A 17,800-nucleotide genomic window follows, 5' to 3' on the forward strand; every position below is an offset into this window, starting at 1 on the left:
CCAGCCCTAATTCTACATACGTACTATCTCTACATACTTACTACTCTACTCTCATACTTACTCTCTATATATCCAGCCCCAGCCCTTGTGGGTTAAATACTTTCCCTGGTCCCAATCAGCATCAGCCACGTGGCAAAGCATAATGGGCTGCGGGAAATCATGCCAGCTTGCATCACAAACTAGAGGCACACAGCTTTTCCAACTAAGGGCTTGATTATCAATGCTCTCTGATCAAAAACAAAAGCAAAAACAACAAAAACAAACCCCTGTTCCCTCCCTCACCCCACCCCCTCCTGCTTACTGGCCCTGGCATTCCCCTACACTGGGGCATAGAACCTTCACAGGGCCAAGGGCCTCTCCTCCCATTGATGACCAACTAGGCCATCCTCTCCTATAAATATGCTGCTGGAGCCATTAGTCCCACTATGTGTACTCCTTGGTTGGTGTTTTAGTCCCTGGGAGCTCTGAGGGTACTAGTTAGTTCATATTGTTGTTCGTCCTAAGGGGCTGCAAACCTTCAGCTCCTTGGGTCCTTTCTCTAGCTCCTTTGTTGGGGACCCTGTACTCAGTCCAATGGATGGCTGTGAGCCTCTGTTTCTGTATTAGTCAGGTACTGTCAGAGCATCTCAGGAGACAGCTATATCAGGCTCCTGTCATCCAGCACTTGCTGACGTCCACAATAGTGTCTGGATTTGATGATTGAATATGGGAAGGATTCCCAGGTGGAGCAGTCTCTGGATTGTCCTTCCTTCAGTCTCTGCTCCATAGTTTGTCTCTCCTTCCATGGGTATTTTGTTCCCCCTTTTAAGAAGGAACGGTATCCACACTTTGGTCTTCATTTTTCTTGAGTTTCTTGTGGTTTGTAGTTTGTACTTTGTGTATTCCGATCTTCTGGGGTAATATCTACTTACCAGAGAGTGTATACCATGTGTGTTCTTTTGTGATTGGGTTACCTCACTCAGGATGATATTCTCCAGATCCACCCATTTCCCCAAGAATTTCATAAATTCATCCCTCTCTGCCCCTTCCCCGCAAGCGGAGAGCTTGCCTCCAGGGAGTGCTCCAACCCAGGGACTCAGGAGGGACTGCGGATCCACAGCCCTTTCTTTCTTAATTGCTCTCTGCATCTTGTTTTCCTTGAGGTGTAACATTTCCTCCACCCCGCCTTGGTGACCCAAACAGCTGTAACTGAACCTCTGAAACTGAGCCAAGAAAATAATACAACAAGTTAAATATAATAGATACTGATTGTTGGCGAGACAGCTCAGTGGGGAAAGGCGCTTGCTGAAACCTACCAACCTGAGTTTGATCCTCTGATTCCACAGTGGAAAGTGAAACCAGTTCTCTCAGGTTGCCATTTGACATTCACACACACCCTGTGTCATGCATTGACTGCACTCCCCCTACCACACGCACACATAAATATATCTTTTTTTTTCTTTTATTAGAAATTTTCTTTATTTACATGTCATATTTCCCTGGTTTCCCCTCCAAAAAAAAACCAAAAAACAACAAGAACAAACCCCTGTTCTCTCCCCACCCCTGCTCACCACTCTACCCTCTCCCCCTTACTGGCCCTGGCATTCCCCTACACTGGGGCACAGAACCTTCACAGGCCCAAGGGCCTCTCCTCCCATTGATGACTGACTTGGCCATCCTCTACTATACACATGCTGCAGGAGCAATCAGTCCCAACATGTGTACTCCTTGGTTGGTGGTTTAGTCCCTGGGAGCTCTGGGGGTACTGGTTAGTTCATATTGTTATTCCTCCTATGGGGATGCAAACCCTTCAGCTCCTTGGGTCCTTTCTCTAGCTCCTTCATTTGGGAACAATATATCTTATATACACTTAACATACTTATAAGGACAAAACAAAAAATGATAAAGAAAGTAGATCTTTTTAGTGGCTCCAGTGACCATTCCTTTAATCTTTTAGGGACCTTGACTTAGGCCAAACTGGGATTGGTGGCTTTGATGCTGAAAAAGAATTTCAGGATTAGTCAGCATGAAGTAGAGTTGGATACTTTATTAAAGATATCTCTTTTTTTTTTTTTAGATTTATTGATTTATTATGTATACAGTGTTCTGCCTGAAATCATTATAGATGGTTATGAATCACCATGTGGTTGCTGGGAATCGAACTCAGGACCTCTGGAAGAACAATCAGTGCTTTTCACCTCTGAGCCATCTCTCCAGCCCCCTATTAAATATATCTAATGTAGACTTGAATTGTGAAAGTTAGGAAAAATGAGAAGCTCAGGAAAAACTGATACATGCCCAAGGGTGGGTAGGTGTGGGCTTCTCAAGAAGAGTGCGTTCGTTATATCCGCTTTATTACAAAAACCATTTTAGGGGCGCTCAAGTTAGGTCTGAATAGGTGAAGTTATAGGATGCTGCAGAGATGACCTGGGTGAGATTATACTCTGATGAGGGGAAACCAGGGGCTGCTGGAGTAACAAGGGGTTGAATCCTGAGCGCTGCGGGGGAGGAAGCTGGCCTTCAGCAGTTGCTGTGCTAGATTCCTAGGGGAGGGGCCTCTCCCAGTTTCCTGTCCCTTAATTGTCCTTGTCCTTGTGTCCTCCTTATATCACAATGAGATCTGTGAAGCATTTTCACCTCCAAGTGGGAATATTATGGGATTTACTGTTTTGTAGGTGGTGACAGTGGACTGGATGGGTTAGGAGGGCCCAATATACAACTAGGAAGCCCAGATAAGAAAAAACGCAAGGCCAGCACACAGGTAAGTTGACTTTTTAAAAAAAAATGTTATTTTTATTTTTAAGATCTGGTGTTTTGTTGTTGGTTTTTTGTTTGTTTTAAAGAAATTTGTATATGTGTGAGTGCAGATACTCCAGGAGGCCTGAAGGTACAAGACTTCTGGAAAAACAATTGTGATCCACCTGAAGTGTGTGCTGGGAACTGAACTCAGGTCCTCTGGAAGAGTGTTAAGTGCTCTTACGCACGGAGCAGCCTCTGGAGCCCTGAGGTTTTCCTTAGTAACAGTTTTCACTTGGGGTCATCAAGAGACTACTTGCGTGTTTACGTTTGGCCCTGGGGTTTGCTTCCTGTCTGCTTCAGAGCCTAATGGAGGGCTCTGCACTCACTGTGCCATTTGCCAGTCTAACCTGTAGTTCTATTTAAAGATTTTTAAATAATTTCTAACTTGAGTAATTGTCCTATTATTATGGCAATCGATATTGTGCAGATATCATGAGGTAATCATAGTGGAAGCCTTTGCTGTGACGCGTGGCTATAATAAACACACACAGCCATTTATGGTTTTTTATTTATTTGTTTATATGTGTATCCTGTGCATGCAGTGCCCTTGGAGGCCAGAAGAGGGCTTTGAATCACCCAGAACTGGTTCCGGAGATGGTTGTGAGCGCCTGCAGGTGCTGGGGGTTAAACCCCACCGTCTGCAGGAACAGCAGTGCTGTTTCCACAGACCATCTCTCCAGCCCTGTTTTATGGCTTTATTTGCTATAAACTGAAGCACTCTTCTGCTGATAATGAGTATGAGTTACTTTGATAGGAATCTAAATTATATTTTTTTTCCATTTTGGTCACTGTTGGTTAAATCTGAAGTGTAACCATTAAGATGTATAGAGATTAGGGCTTTGAGAATGCTTTAATTATGGCTCTCTTGACATTAAAAAAAAAAAACACTTGGAATTTGTTTATCATTATGTGACTTTATGACTATCTGGGGTATAGAAAAGTTTTGCTTGAAGTACTTCAGTGTTTTAAGAGAGAGAATGTAGCTGCAGGCAAGCACATACATGAAAATTGTGGCAGGCCTTTAAAATTACTTATTCATTTTATGTGTATGAGTGACGGTCTGCATATATCTCTGTATACCTGGTACCCATGGAGACCCAAAGAAAGCATCAGATCCCCAGGATCTGCAGCTACAGGCAGTTGTGGGCCACCACATGGGTGCTGGGCCTGGAACCTCGGTCCTGAGGAGCAGTCAGTGCTCCCCACTGCTGAGTGCTCCCCACTGCGGAGCACTTCTGCCCAATCGCAGGCTTCTTGAGAGAGTTAAATGAAGTTTGAAGTAGCAACAAGTTTGAGCTAGAGAAGCGTGCCTCATCTCCATTCCTAAATGAGAAAAATGTGTTTTATACTGTGGGCATGTGCACCTGAGTGCTAGTGCTGGTGGAGGCCTGAAGGAGTCAGATACCCTGGAGCTGGACTTGTAGAGGGTCCAGGTGCTGGGCAAACTTGGGTCCTCTGGGAGAGCAGTGAATGCTCTTGACCATCTCTGCAGCTCTCTCTCTCTCTCTCTCTCTCTCTCTCTCTCTCTCCCTCCATATATATATATATGTACATATATATATGTAGATAGATAGATAGTGTATATATATTGGTTTTTTGAAGCTCCAGCTCCATATATTTTTATCAAATATAATTAAATATAAACATCAGGAAGGGCAATTGAAGAAACTAAACTTGCCTCAGGACCGTTTGTTTTTCCCGTTCTATTCTCTTTGCAGGGACCTTCCTTTCCTCCGTTGTCTGAGTATGCACCACCACCAAATCCAAACTCTGACCATCTAGTGGCTGCCAATCCGTTTGATGACAGCTACAACACTATTTCCTATAAACCACTGCCTTCATCTAATCCATATCTTAGCCCTGGGTATCCTGGCTTCGGAGGCTACAGCACGTTCAGAATGCCACCCCACGTCCCTCCAAGAATGTCCTCTCCCTACTGTGGTCCTTACTCACTCAGGAATCAGCCACACCCATTTCCTCAGAATCCTTTGGGCATGGGCTTTAACCGGCCTCATGCCTTTAACTTTGGGCCACATGATAATTCAAATTTTGGAAACCCACCTTATAATAATGTACTGACTCAGGACATTAACATGGCTGCTCAGCATTTTAGACAAGGCTCTGCTGAAAACTTCAATCAGATTCCCCCGCAGAGTGTTGGCCAAGTATCTAACCCTGACCTGGCATCTAATTTTGCCCCTGTAAATAATTCAAATTTTACCTCTCCGATAGAATCAAATCATTCATTTATTCCACCCCCAAACGCGTTTGGTCAAGCAAAAGCTCCAGTTCCCAAACAAGACTTCACTCAAGGGGCAACCAAAACCACGAATCAGAATTCTTCCACTCACCCACCTCACTTAAATACGGAGGATCCAGTCAACCGGAGTAACGTCGAGTTAAAAAATGTCAACCGAAACAACATTGTCCAAGAGAACAGCCGTTCGGGCAGCGCAGAGGCCACCAACAACCATGCCAATGGGACCCAGAACAAGCCCCGGCAGCCCAGGGGCACGGCTGACCTGTGCACCACCGACAAAAGCCGCAAGTTCTCCCTGCACCCCAGCCGGCATGGCCATTCATCCTCTGACCCTGTGTACCCGTGCGGGATTTGTACAAATGAAGTGAATGACGATCAGGACGCCATCCTGTGTGAGGCCTCTTGTCAGAAATGGTTTCATCGCATCTGCACTGGGATGACGGAGACAGCCTATGGACTCCTGACAGCTGAAGCGTCTGCAGTATGGGGTTGTGACACGTGCATGGCTGACAAGGATGTCCAGCTGATGCGCACTCGAGAGGCCTTTGGTCCACCTGCCATGGGCGGCGATGCCTAAGCATGGCTGTCAGCTAACGTTGGTTCATTATTCCGTGTAGAACAGAGATTTGGTGACATGGGATTTTAATGTTTGACATTATTTTTTTAAAGGCACACACAAAAATATTGCATTTTAGTTCTTACTAACAATGCTTCATTTTATTGTTTTTGTTTGTTGTCTTAAAATGAGATTAATGTGGGGGGTTGTTGTAGAGACAACACTTATAAATAAATGTTCATTGTTATTTATCATAAACATAAAAGCCTCTTGAAGTTTCAAAGTAATATATGACAAAAATAGGCAGGTTGTAACTTTTAAAAGTTAGAGTCATTGAAAAATGTATATTTCAGTGCTAAACTTTGACCGTGTGAACGTACATATTTGGTTCAAGAGAAGACCAATTTAAAATGTTCTCTGAATACAATCTGTGCGGGGATAACATAAGGGGATGCGTATCTTTAATGGATTTTAAATGTTTTTTTTTCTTATTGTTAGAATTTAACACCTGATTCTTCCTCTGTGAGGGTCTTTGAAATATGTGAATTTCACTGTTCAAATCAGTCTTTCCAGGATATCTATGTAGGTACAAGACAGACACTAGTCATGGCATATAGTCTATTCCAAGTAGTAGTTGCTAATTAACTGGTGGGTTGTCCCACATGACATTGCTAATATCAACTCGCCGATTTTAGTAAGGTTGGCATAACACATGTTTCCACTTGTGTCGTTTAGAATTATGCTGGCATTATGTTCTCAATTTTTAAATTATTCTTATTTCTATTAATGTTCTCCACATAATAATGCAGTGTCTTCAGAATTGTGAAAACTTTCTTCCACGTGCTTCTAAACTGGGACAGCTTGCAAAGAGAGGGAGAGAAGTGGTGGTGTGGTCTTATAGGGCTCTGCTGCTCTGAGAGCTAAGCACTGGTGGTTGGAGGAATGTTCTAGAGATCTGAGTCTGTAAGATGAACCTCGGGGAAGTTCAAATGTTTAAGTAAAGGCTGGTGAAGAGCCTAGGCCAAAGCTTCTTTGGGGCTGTGCTTCAGGCTTAGTGGCTTCTGCTATAACTGGAGACAGTGTGAGAAGGCACCTGAGAGGACCTTACCTCCAGAGGGATGCTCTAAGATCCTCTGAAATGACACACAGATGTGTTAGGAGAAGATCATAACCTGTGACTTTAATAAACAGTGTCTATGACAGTAGGTAGCAATTTAGACAATGGTGGGGTATTGATGACCATCCCTAATAATGTTTTGACATTCATTATCAGTGTGACCATAAAAAGTTCTGAATGTGGGACTGGTGGCCTGGCACTGTATACAGGATCCTCCGCTGCTCTTGCAGAGGACCTGGGTTCAGTTCCCAGAAGCCACAGTAGTCAACTTTAACCACCTGTATCTCTCTCCAGTTTGGAGAATCTGATTCCCTCTGTTGGACTTTATAGGCACTGCACACACAAAGTGCACATACATGTTTGTGCATGCACAGATACACAAACCATAAAAACATCTTAAAACGTAATAATCAAAATTACTGAAAATTAAAGAGATTAAAATGTAAAAGCTCTGAACACTATGCTGCTCTTAAAGAGGATAATTGCTACAGTAAGCTTGAAGGGAAGGGAACCCGAGACAGCAGCAACATGTTATCAAGAAACTTAAAAGAATGTGAAGATTTTTAACGGAAGGGCTAGAGAGATGGCCCAGCAGTTAAGGGAATAGCTGATTTTTCTGAAGGGCCAGAGTTTGATTCCCAGCAGCACCCATGTGGCAGTTCACAACCATCATTAACTCCAGTTCCAGAAGATCCTGTACTATCTTCTGGCCTCCTTGTGTGGCACGCAGGCATACATGCAGACAAAACACAAATAAATAAAAAGATATTTTTGACTTAAAAAAATCTTTTTGTTAACAGAAACCAGACATCGACACTGTAGGCTCGTACCTCATGTGTGTCACAGGTCTCAATGCACTGAATCACAGTTGACTGATGAGCCATGAGCCTTGTCATCCACCCTCATCCCGAGACCATTATTTAATGGAAGGTTAGCTTTTTGCCATCTGGGCCTATTTTCTAGGAAACAGCATGTTCCAATTAAGAAGTAGTAACTATAGGATTTGAATAATTTTCACAGTTGACAAAATGGTGAATTGTGTGAATATTAGAAATCTGATACCCTGTTGGTAGAAAACAGTGTTTCTGATGTAGATTATTATTGACTTAAACTTTTTTTTAAAAAAAATATATAGTGCTTTGGAGTGGGGGAAAATACAGTGCTTTAATTTTGATAGTTTCATACAGTACACGTAATGCAAGATTTTCTCCCTCTACCCTTGACTGGCTAGAACTGGGTAATCATATAATATATATTGTCACAGCTTTAGGAAGTGAAATGATAATGAGCTCTGTAACTGACGTCTCTTCGGGTGCAAACCTCAGCAGTTGCAGGAACCCCACGAGGTGGGGGCTCCCTGCATGTGCTGGAGTTCAGTGTAGCTCCATATTCTTAGGCTGGTATTTTTGTTAGAGCTAAATTTCTTTCTTTCTTTCTTTCTTTCTTTTTTTTTTTCTGAGACAGGGTTTCTCTGGCTGTCCTGGAACTCTGTAGACCAGGCTGGCCTCGAACTCAGAAATCCGCCTGCCTCTGCCTCCCAAGTGCTGGGATTATAGGCGTGCGCCACCACCGCCAGGCTAGAGCTAAATTTCTAAATGTTTAAAGATCTGGTTATGTTTTTCTTGACATTCTTTTGAGTGCTGACTTTTTAAAGGTGTCTCTTGTTTTTAATTATGTGTCTCTGCATGTGGGTATCCATAGAGGCCAGGAGAGGGCATCAGAGCCCCTAGTGGAATTGACAGGCAGTTGTAAGCAGCTTGCGGTGGGCACTGGGAAGCGAGCTCTGGTCCTCAGCAAGAGCAGTATGCAAGCTTAACCTCGAAGCCACCTCTAAGCATTGAGTCCTGACGTAGGGAGAATTACATACTTCATGCTTTGTTCTCGCTCCCAGCATTAGGTCGTGACTCCATGACTGAATGAAACAAGATGGCGGGTACTCTCTCTCAGGAGTTAACCCTTCGCTGTGGTAGTATTGATTTGGTTATTGTTAAAATGGGTTATGTAGTTCAATAAGCCTTTTATTGCTGATGGCTTTTTGTGGTTAGCTGTCTTTGTGAAGAAATGACCTCTAGGGACATATGATTTATTTCACTTTATTTCTAAGGTGCTGCTTTAAAAAAAAAAAAAAACCAGATGAATTTCAAGTGCTTTACATTTACCAGGCATCATAGTAAGAATCTGTAAATGTAAGAAAACCTGCAGATGCACACCTTTAACCCCAGCACCTAGAAGGCAGAAGCAGGTGGATCTCTGAGTTCGAGTCCAGCCTGGTCTACATAGTGAGTTCCAGCACAGCCAGGCTTCTGTCTCTCAAAAAACAAAAACAAAAACAGAAAAGAAAAGCCACTGGAGGCAGAGACAGGAGGATCTCTAGGAGTTTCAGGCCAGCCAGGGCTACGTATTGAGACCATAACTTTACAAAAAGAAAGAAAGGAAGGGAGGGAAGGAGGAAGGAAGGAAGGAAGGAAGGAAGAGAAGAGAAAAGAAGGAAAAGGGAAAAAGAAAACTCTTATGTGCACTTCAGCCATGAATTGTGGTTAAGCTTCAGCAATCATAGCTGATGAATATCTTCACAGGTTTGAATTAATTTTCTTACTAGTTAACACATTTGTCTGTACAAAATACTGTCAAAATTATAAGATATATAGAAATACATTTGGCAATGAAAAGAATGAATTATGAATACAGCCAGGAAATTTGTCTCGTTTTACACAAAGATGTCTGTTACACAGCTTGCCATGGCTTTCTTAGGAAATGTGATTTTAAAAAAACCTGCTTCAAACTCCCAACTTCAAAACTGTATCAGGTGAAGACGTACGGGCAGAATTGTGTCTGTTCTGATCTGATCCTCTTCACTGAAAGGCCTCCTCTCCTACACAAGCTTCTCACATCTGAATCGTCAAGTTGTGCTGAAGTTGAACCTAGCTCACTTCTTATACCTGAGCTCCCTCAACAAAGCCAAGTTCCTGATGAAGTTGTAAAGATGATCAGTTCCTGGGCTGGGATATGACCCAGCTGTGAAGAACACTTACTGCTCTAGAGAATCTAGCTTCTGTTCCCAGCACTCACATGGCAACTCACAAGCATGTGTAACTCCAGGCACGGGGGATCTGATACCCTCTTTTGAGGGTACTATATGTGTGTATGTGAATTTTGAGCTACGGTGTGGGAGCTGGGATTTGAACCTGTGTCCCTCTAGAGGAGAAGCCAGTGCTCTTAAACCCTGAGCCATCTCTCCATCGGTGTGTGCAAAATTTGAAACACGGAGCATACACAGACACAAATTAGTTGTTTTCTGAGAAATCTCCTTGCTTGCTCAGTAGAGGGTTTCTAGACCACAAGCTTCAGATATTACAGGATACACAAAATACTGAAGCAGCTTAGCTAATCGAAGAAAATATACCTGTCTTCAAATAGAGTGCTTAGAATTAGATTTGTGATGAGTGTCTTCTGGCTGCAATATTGCTGCCCTTGTGGTTCTTGCTACCCAAATTAGGTTACATACAGGAATCCAGGCTTTCCTGCACTGGTGGTGTATTCTGTGTAAGTAAGCAGAATAGAACGACAGCCAGGTTTTGAGTTTTCCTTTTTGTTGTTGTTTGGGGTTTCTTGGTTTGGTTTGGTTTTGGTTTGTTTGTTTTTTTCAAACATACAGTTCTGTCTAGTGGTAGGAAAACCTCTTAGTGATATTGGTTACCATGCAATCTGATGAATTACCATCATAAAAATATCAAACAACTTCATTTAATAGTCTTTCAGCCGTATTTGTCTTGAACAAAATTAGCATGCCAGCATTTCTCCCACACACGGGCCGATAGAACACTAAGCAGATACACAAGCAGGTTTTTAAAGGGGGGTTCTAAGTGTGTAGGCCTTCATTTTTGTAATGTAGAGAGGTTTTGTGTGCATGTACAATTGTGCTGTTTTGTACTTTCCTAATTTAAAAAGTTGAAAATCAACCAGACCCACAGAGCTCACTTGTAAATAATAGTTGGGAAGTCAGTATGAGGTGGTTAGATTCTTAGGGGAGCCCATGAAGGCTTAAAACTCTCCTAAATGATGCATTAGTGTAAGAGAGAAAGTGGCGGCCTTCCATGCTCCTGATGTGCTGATGAAGTTCACCTGCATGGGTAGCCCCTACTTGTCCTCTTAGCATCTGCTGTAGAAGGAAGTTTGTCTTTTCTCCTCCAGGATGCTCCAACTTTCCATCTTTCCTCTGATCAGAAGTTGCTTTGTGAGCTGTGGATGTGGCTCAGATAGTAGAGCACTCGCCTAGCATGCATGAAACCACAAAATATGGGCCGCAGTGATTGGTACCCACCTGTCATCCCAGCACTTGGCAAATGGAAGCAAGAGAATCAGAAACTCAAGGTCATCTTCAGCTATGTAGCAAGTCTGAGGCTAGCCTGGGTACATAAAACTATCTCAAAAAGTGGGGCAGAGGAGAAAGAAAGAAAAGAAACGACTTCGTCCTGTGGTGTTGGGTGTCTAGGTTTTAAGAGAAGAACATTTTCTGCGGGATACAAATGAAGATAGCTGTGACATTACATTACCTTTTTCAAAGAGTCTTCAGAATCTTTAACACCTAACATTTCCGACAACATGGCCGTATCCCAGGCTCCACAGGAAACCAGGTGCCCTGTCTTTGGACTACTTCCTTCAGACTGTCTGGACTCTTCACAGCTTTCCTGAGCTCCGGAGGTTCCCTTCTTATCCCCAAATTTCAGTAACTTTCTCTTGCTCTCTCTCCTCTTACTCAGGAGAGCAGTATAAGATATCGTCTGCATCTACCGATTCTTGGTGGTTCTGTGATGGGAATTTGGAGGTACTGGAGCCCAGAGGCCAGGAAGAGCCCCCTCGTCTCCCAAATCAGATGGTCAAAGAGAGATGGAAGAAGGTGGTCGCGCATAAGCCAGAACCTCAACACATCGGACACTTGTCTGTGTGTCATTCAAAACTCAATAAAAACCACAGGTGGGAAACCTGGCTTTACCAATAACACATTATGTGCAGTTATATCAAACAGTTCTCCAAGTACCTGTACCTTTCTTGTTCTGTGGACATGTATGTGGTATTGCTTGTTAGTTAAAATGTTATCTTTTACTAAAAAAAAAAAAAAAAAGAGTCCTGCTTCTTATGATGTATGTGACTTGAACAGTTGTTTCATATTAAAACTGTCTCTTCCCCATGTACCGTTGTCACCTGCCTCTTCTGGGGATATCAGTTCAGTACTTTTGTACAATCCCAAGTGTGTTCCACATTGGTGACATGTATTTTGGCAGTAGGTTGTCCCTTTGTTCTTAGTGTGTGTCTTAAGTCATACATGCACCAGTGCTGTGGTCTGTGGCAAAATTACTGTAATTCAAATTGGAAATAAAAAGTTTCCAGACTTTGTCCAACCTTTATTCCTATGACAAAGGAAACTACTGTGTAATTCTAATGATTTTGTCTGCTGGTATTCTATGAAGCAACTGAACCATCAGTATTTATGGGTTAGTTTGTAAAGGCTCTGATGTCTTTGAGGATTAAAATTTGGTGTTAGCTCATGGCATTCATAATACATAAATACATCTAAAAGTAGTGTAATTAATTAATCTCAGTGTTCAGAACCTGAGCCAGGAGTTGGAGACCACCCCAAGACTGTCTCAAGAAGAAAAGTGTCCATCTACCTGCAGGTATGATTTCTGAGAAATCCTCTTAGCTCACACACACAGATGACTCCTAACTGAAAGCAACATTCACTGTACTATAAGCAAAATAATGGCACCTATCTTTATTAAAAAATAACTTATTGGGATAAGACAATTACTACAATAATAAAATGCCTCTCGCTTATTTAGAATGTGTGACCATGTACAAGGACATGGATGTCCTATTAGTTTGTACTATCTGATGACAGGTTTGGTGTTGAAATGCATGATCATGATTTTAAAAATATTTAACCAGCGAAGCACATTTTCATCTTTTACTTTTGAGGTGTTTATTTAAGAACACTAGTTTTAAAACATTCAAAAGAAATTCTTTGATGGGATTGGAGGAATGATTTAGCCTTTGAGAGTGTTTGCTGCTCTTCCAGGACATCGAGTTCAGTTCCCAAGTTGGGTGTCTCACAACTCCTGTAACTCCAGTTCAAGGGGATCCAAAACCCTCATCTGCCCTCTAAGGGCATCTGCACTCAAGTGCGCACACACCACACACACACACACACACACACACACACACAGACACACACACACACACACACACATACACAGAGACACATAAATAAGGAATAAGTATTTTTAAAGTCTTTATCATTAAAATTAGTACCCAAAGGAATTGTAATCAGTGATATTTGGTCATTGCAATTTGCATATTTGAAATTTTATGCTTAAAGTAAAAACAAATGCTGGTGTGTGCTTAAGTTCCTTTATCTTTCTAAAGCTTTCCAATTTCACTGGTCAGACCTGCTCTGACTTAGAAAGACTATTTTACACCACTTGGATACATTTCCAAGTGAACGTGTACCTGGGTTATGTATCAGAGACTGCACCAGACCTCGTTTGGTGTGCTGGTTGTGCTATGTCCTGTATTTTTTTACTGCTGAGTAGGTTGACAGGATGGAATAGCAATTCCTCTCATCCAGTCTTAGAGATGCTGCCTGGTGGCCAGTCCTGCTCTATCTGACCTGAATGTCCATATTTTCATAGGCCTGTTTTTTTGTGTTAAAAAACTTAGTGCCACATCTTGTGGGTTTAATTTAACAAACAGCCTCTTTAGAGCTCTAGTATTTCTATTTAATCATGAAGCTTTAAGGAAGTAGTACTATGAATTAATAAAGTGATCAGGGCTGGGGACAGTAGTACACTCCTTTTGTCTCAGCACTGGGAAGCAGACAGGAGGACCTCCTGCAATTTTGGGGTCAGCCTGGTCTACAGAGTAAATTCCAGGCCATCCAGGTAGGCACAGTGAGATGGAAGCCTCAAAATAACAATGTAACAACAACAAAATAATAAAGTGATTACTAGATCATTCCAAATTATAATCTTTACATGACTCATACACAGGATATACTTCTCAAAGAAACTGAAAGGAGCTCAGTAGCTGATAGAATTTGGTCAAATGTGGATAGCTTTTTAAAGTCTCCCAAGTGTTAAATCTTCTACCTTTGGAATTATAAGTATCTCTGCTCTGCTGGAGATACTGACCCTGTACAGTTTCTCCATTCTGCTCAATCCCCTTCTGTCCCCAACGCCATGCTGGAGTGTAACACTGAGCAAGCCTCCCACACATTCATGTTTTAGTCTAAAAACTAAAGTTTTGAGACAAGCAGAGAGCCTGCTTTCCCATCAAACTATGTTCTTGTCACCATTGCTTTCAGGGAGACATGTGTGTCATCTGTGTGCTGTGCAAGGACTGTCACACTTACTGCTTGTGGAAATGTATGCAGGCTTTCTTGAACAACTTGTAAGTTTGTCTCCTCTGGTGTTACTCTATTTCAGATTCCCTTGAATAAAGGTAGTTTTTAAGGAGAAGGCCTCATTATTTTAAGAGTTTGAACTTTCTCTCATTAGGAGGGGTAGGTGTGAGTGCATTGGATTTGGATGGAATGGAGCATCAGCTGGTTAAGGGGGGCCCTGGCCTGGAGGTTGCCAGGAGTTGATACTGATGGCACAAATCCTTTTGGTCAGGTCCTTCTATGTACACTTTTTTTTTTTTTTTAAGAACAGAGATGGGGTAGAAGGTTAAATCTGTGTGACTTTAATATTGTAAGCAATGCAGAAAGATACAACTAAATACTTGTAATGCAGGGGAGACACTAGTGTCAAGAAGGCAGTTTGGGGCAAAGAGGGAGTGTGAGGCGGGGGCTTGGAGGTGCAGGGTTAGGAAGGGCTAGAGAGATGGGTAAGAGCACTCACTCGCTGATCTTCCAAATGTTGTTCAATTCCTAGCACCCACATGGCAACTTATCACTCACTACCTTCTGTAACTCCAGTTCCCGAAGGATCCGATGCCCCCTTCTGGCGTCTGTGGGCACTGCATGAACATGGTACACAGAAATACAGGCAAACACCCAAACACATAACATAAATAAATTTTAAAAGAAACCACTTAGTGGACATGATGGCACACACCTTTAATTCAAGCACTTGGGATGCAGAAGAAAAGGCATGCAGATCTCTGTGAATTTGAGGCCAGCCAGGGCTACAAACAGATGTCATATGTTTTTAAATTTTTTAAATTTGCCATTAGTAAGTCAGATATGGAGTCACATATATATCCCAGACAGGAGGACGGAGTTGAAGACCAGCCTAGGCTACATAATGAAACAGGGAAACAGAGTGGGAATGAGGGCACAGCAGATCAGTAGCCTGAGCTATATAGCAAGTTCCAGGTCAGCCTGGATACCTTGTCTCTAAAATGAATGAATGAATGAATGAATGAATGAATGAATAGTATTTTTTAAAAGAACCTGCTGGGCAGTGGTGGTGCACGCCTTTAGTCCCAGCACTTGGGAGGCAAAGGCAGGCACATTTCTGAATTCGAGGCCAGCCTAGTCTACAGAGTGAGTTCCAGGAAAGCCAAGGCTACACAGAGAAACCCTGTCTCGAAAAAAAATCAAAATAAATAAATAAAAGAACCTTTTGTTTTATGTTTTAGAGGTCAGAGAACAACTTGCCAGAGTTGGTTCTCTCCTTTCACCATGTGGGTCCTGGGGATTGAACTCATGTTATCAGGCTTGGCTGCAAGCCTTTTACCTGATGAATCATTTTACTGGTCCTTAAGAATCTTTTTTTTTTTTTTTTTACTTCCTTTTTTCAGTCATCATTTAGTATATAGCAATAATTTGCTTGTTTGTATTACTATAAAACATTTTGTTTGTGTATTTACTTGAGAAACATTTGGGTGCTTTCCAGGTTTAAAAGATTTTATTTATTTATTTTATGTATATGAATCGTTTGCCTAGAGTATGTCTATGCACTGTATGCATGCAGTGCCTTTTGAGGCCAGAAGAGGGCATCATATCCCCTGGAACTGGAGCTCCAGACAGTCATAAGCTGTCTTGTAGGTGCTGGGAATTGAGGCTGGGTGCTCTGTAGAGCAGCAGTCAATGCTATTAACTGGTGAGCCGTCTCTCTAGCCCCTAAGGGAGGACATTGTTTTTGTCTGTCTGTCTGTCTGTCTTAGATCCTGACTGCAGTTCCTCCTCCCTCCTCTCCTCCCAGTCCTTAGCATCACCCTTCCTCCCCACATCTATCCCTCCTCCCCTTCTCTTCAGAAAAGGGGAGGCCTTAAGGAGGACTATTTTTTTTTTTCCACACGAGGCTCTTATGAGATCTGTCTCAGAGAAGACTGGATTATAGACAGTTAAAGAGTCTTTCTTGCCCGGAAGCTGCCCCGCTCGGGGGTCACGATGGGCAGTAAGATGGCTTCCGCCTCCAGGGTCGTGCAGGTAGTGAAGCCACATGCTCCATTAATTAAGTTCCCTAACAGAAGAGACAAACCTAAACTCAGTGAAGCTATGGGATCTGCAGCGCTACCCTCCCACTCCTCTGTAATTTCACAGCATTCAAAAGGAACTATGTCCCCAGATTTACTAATGCATCAGGGGCCACCAGACACTGCAGAAATTATAAAATCATTACCTCAGAAATACAGAAGGAAACCTATGTCTCAAGAGAAAATGGAATTTATCCAGCGTGGGGGGCCAGAGTGATCGTCGTGGCTTTTGCTGTCACCAGACAGAAGGATCAGCTTTACAATAAAGGACTTCCACAATGTCAAATGAAAAGTCATATATTAAACAACCTTAATAAATATTCTGTAAGCAGAATGAAAAAAAAAAAAAAAAAGAGTCTTTCTTACATTCCTTCGGTTTAAGCCAGGCAATGATAGCACATGCCTTTAATTCCAGCCCTAGGAAGGCAGAGACATAGGCAGGTGGATCTCTGTGAGTTCCAAGACAGCCAGGGATACACAAAGATACCATATCTCAAAAACTGGGGTGGGGTGGGGTGGGGGTGGGGAACAAAGTTTCTTTAGCCTAATATTTAATATGTCAAATATAGCATGATGTGGATAAGCGCTTTCAATTTTGGAAGTGCTGAATGTAATTGGAAACTTCCTTCTCTTAGACTGTCCCAGATTCCAACACCCTTTCACAACGGTGTTTCCTCCTGTAGTCTGTTCTCTCCTGCTGGGTGTACTGAACTCAGCTTGTTCAGCTACAGATTGATGTTTTGTAGGCCTTGGTTGAAAAGCTCTGAAGAGACCGGGCGGTGGTAGCGCACGCCTTTAGTCTCAGCACTTGGGAGGCAGAGGCAGGTGGATTTCTGAGTTCGAGGCCAGCCTGGTCTACAGAGTGAGTTCCAGGACAGCCAGGGCTACACAGAGAAACCCTGTCTCGAAAAACCAAAAGAAAAAAAAAAAGCTTTGAAGAAATATTTCAGGTAAAAAAAACCCAATACTATGCTTTTTGATAAACATCACTTGTGGGTTTTGTTTGTTTGTTTGTTTAGACAGGGTTTCTCTTTGTTGTAACCCTGCCTATCCTGGAACTCCCTCTATAGACTGGCCTTGAACTCAGAAATCTGCCTGCCCCTGCCTCCTGAGTGCTGAACTAAAGACATGCACCACCACTGCCTGACAGTTTTACTTTGAGACAGGGTCTCATGTAGTCCAGGCTGGCCTCAAATTCAGTATGTAGTAGAAGTTAGCTTTGGACTTCTGATCTTCCTGTTTTCACTTTGCAAGTTCAACGATTTCAGCATGCACAGCTACACCTGGTTTGTGTGGTGATGGGATTAAACCCAGGGCTTTGAGCATGCTAAGCAAGCTCTCTACCACCTGAGCTACCTCCTCAGCCCATCAAGTCCTTTACTATTTTATAATTTATTTGGTTTTCCAAGACAGGGTTTCTCTGTGCAGCTTTGGCTGTCATGGACTTACTCTATAGACCAGGCTAGCCTCAAACTCAGAGATATATGCCTGCCTCTGCCTCGTAAGCACTGGGGCTAAAGGTGTGTGCCACCACTGCCTGGCTTTTTTTTTTTTTAAGTATGTGTATGTTTGTGTGTGTGTGTGTGTGTGTGTGTGTGTGTGTGTGTGT

General features: G+C 42.6%; 1 protein-coding gene and 1 pseudogene across 1 annotated transcript in view; both read left to right on the forward strand.

The window, feature by feature from the left end:
- Positions 1-7,823, forward strand: part of Pygo1 (pygopus family PHD finger 1) — a 26,496-nt gene extending 18,673 nt beyond the window's left edge. Inside the window, exons 2-3 of the mRNA XM_031343704.1 lie at positions 2,655-2,740; positions 4,497-7,823. Of these exons, the coding sequence (XP_031199564.1) occupies positions 2,655-2,740; positions 4,497-5,615 (1,205 nt within the window). The 3' untranslated portion in view covers positions 5,616-7,823. The remainder of the gene's footprint in view (positions 1-2,654; positions 2,741-4,496) is intronic.
- An 8,188-nt stretch (positions 7,824-16,011) lies between these two features.
- LOC116072310 lies at positions 16,012-16,546 on the forward strand (annotated as a pseudogene).
- Positions 16,547-17,800: the final 1,254 nt, after the last annotated feature.

This window comes from Mastomys coucha, unplaced genomic scaffold (genome assembly GCF_008632895.1).
Source record: "Mastomys coucha isolate ucsf_1 unplaced genomic scaffold, UCSF_Mcou_1 pScaffold23, whole genome shotgun sequence".
Classification (NCBI taxonomy): Eukaryota; Metazoa; Chordata; class Mammalia; order Rodentia; family Muridae; genus Mastomys; species Mastomys coucha.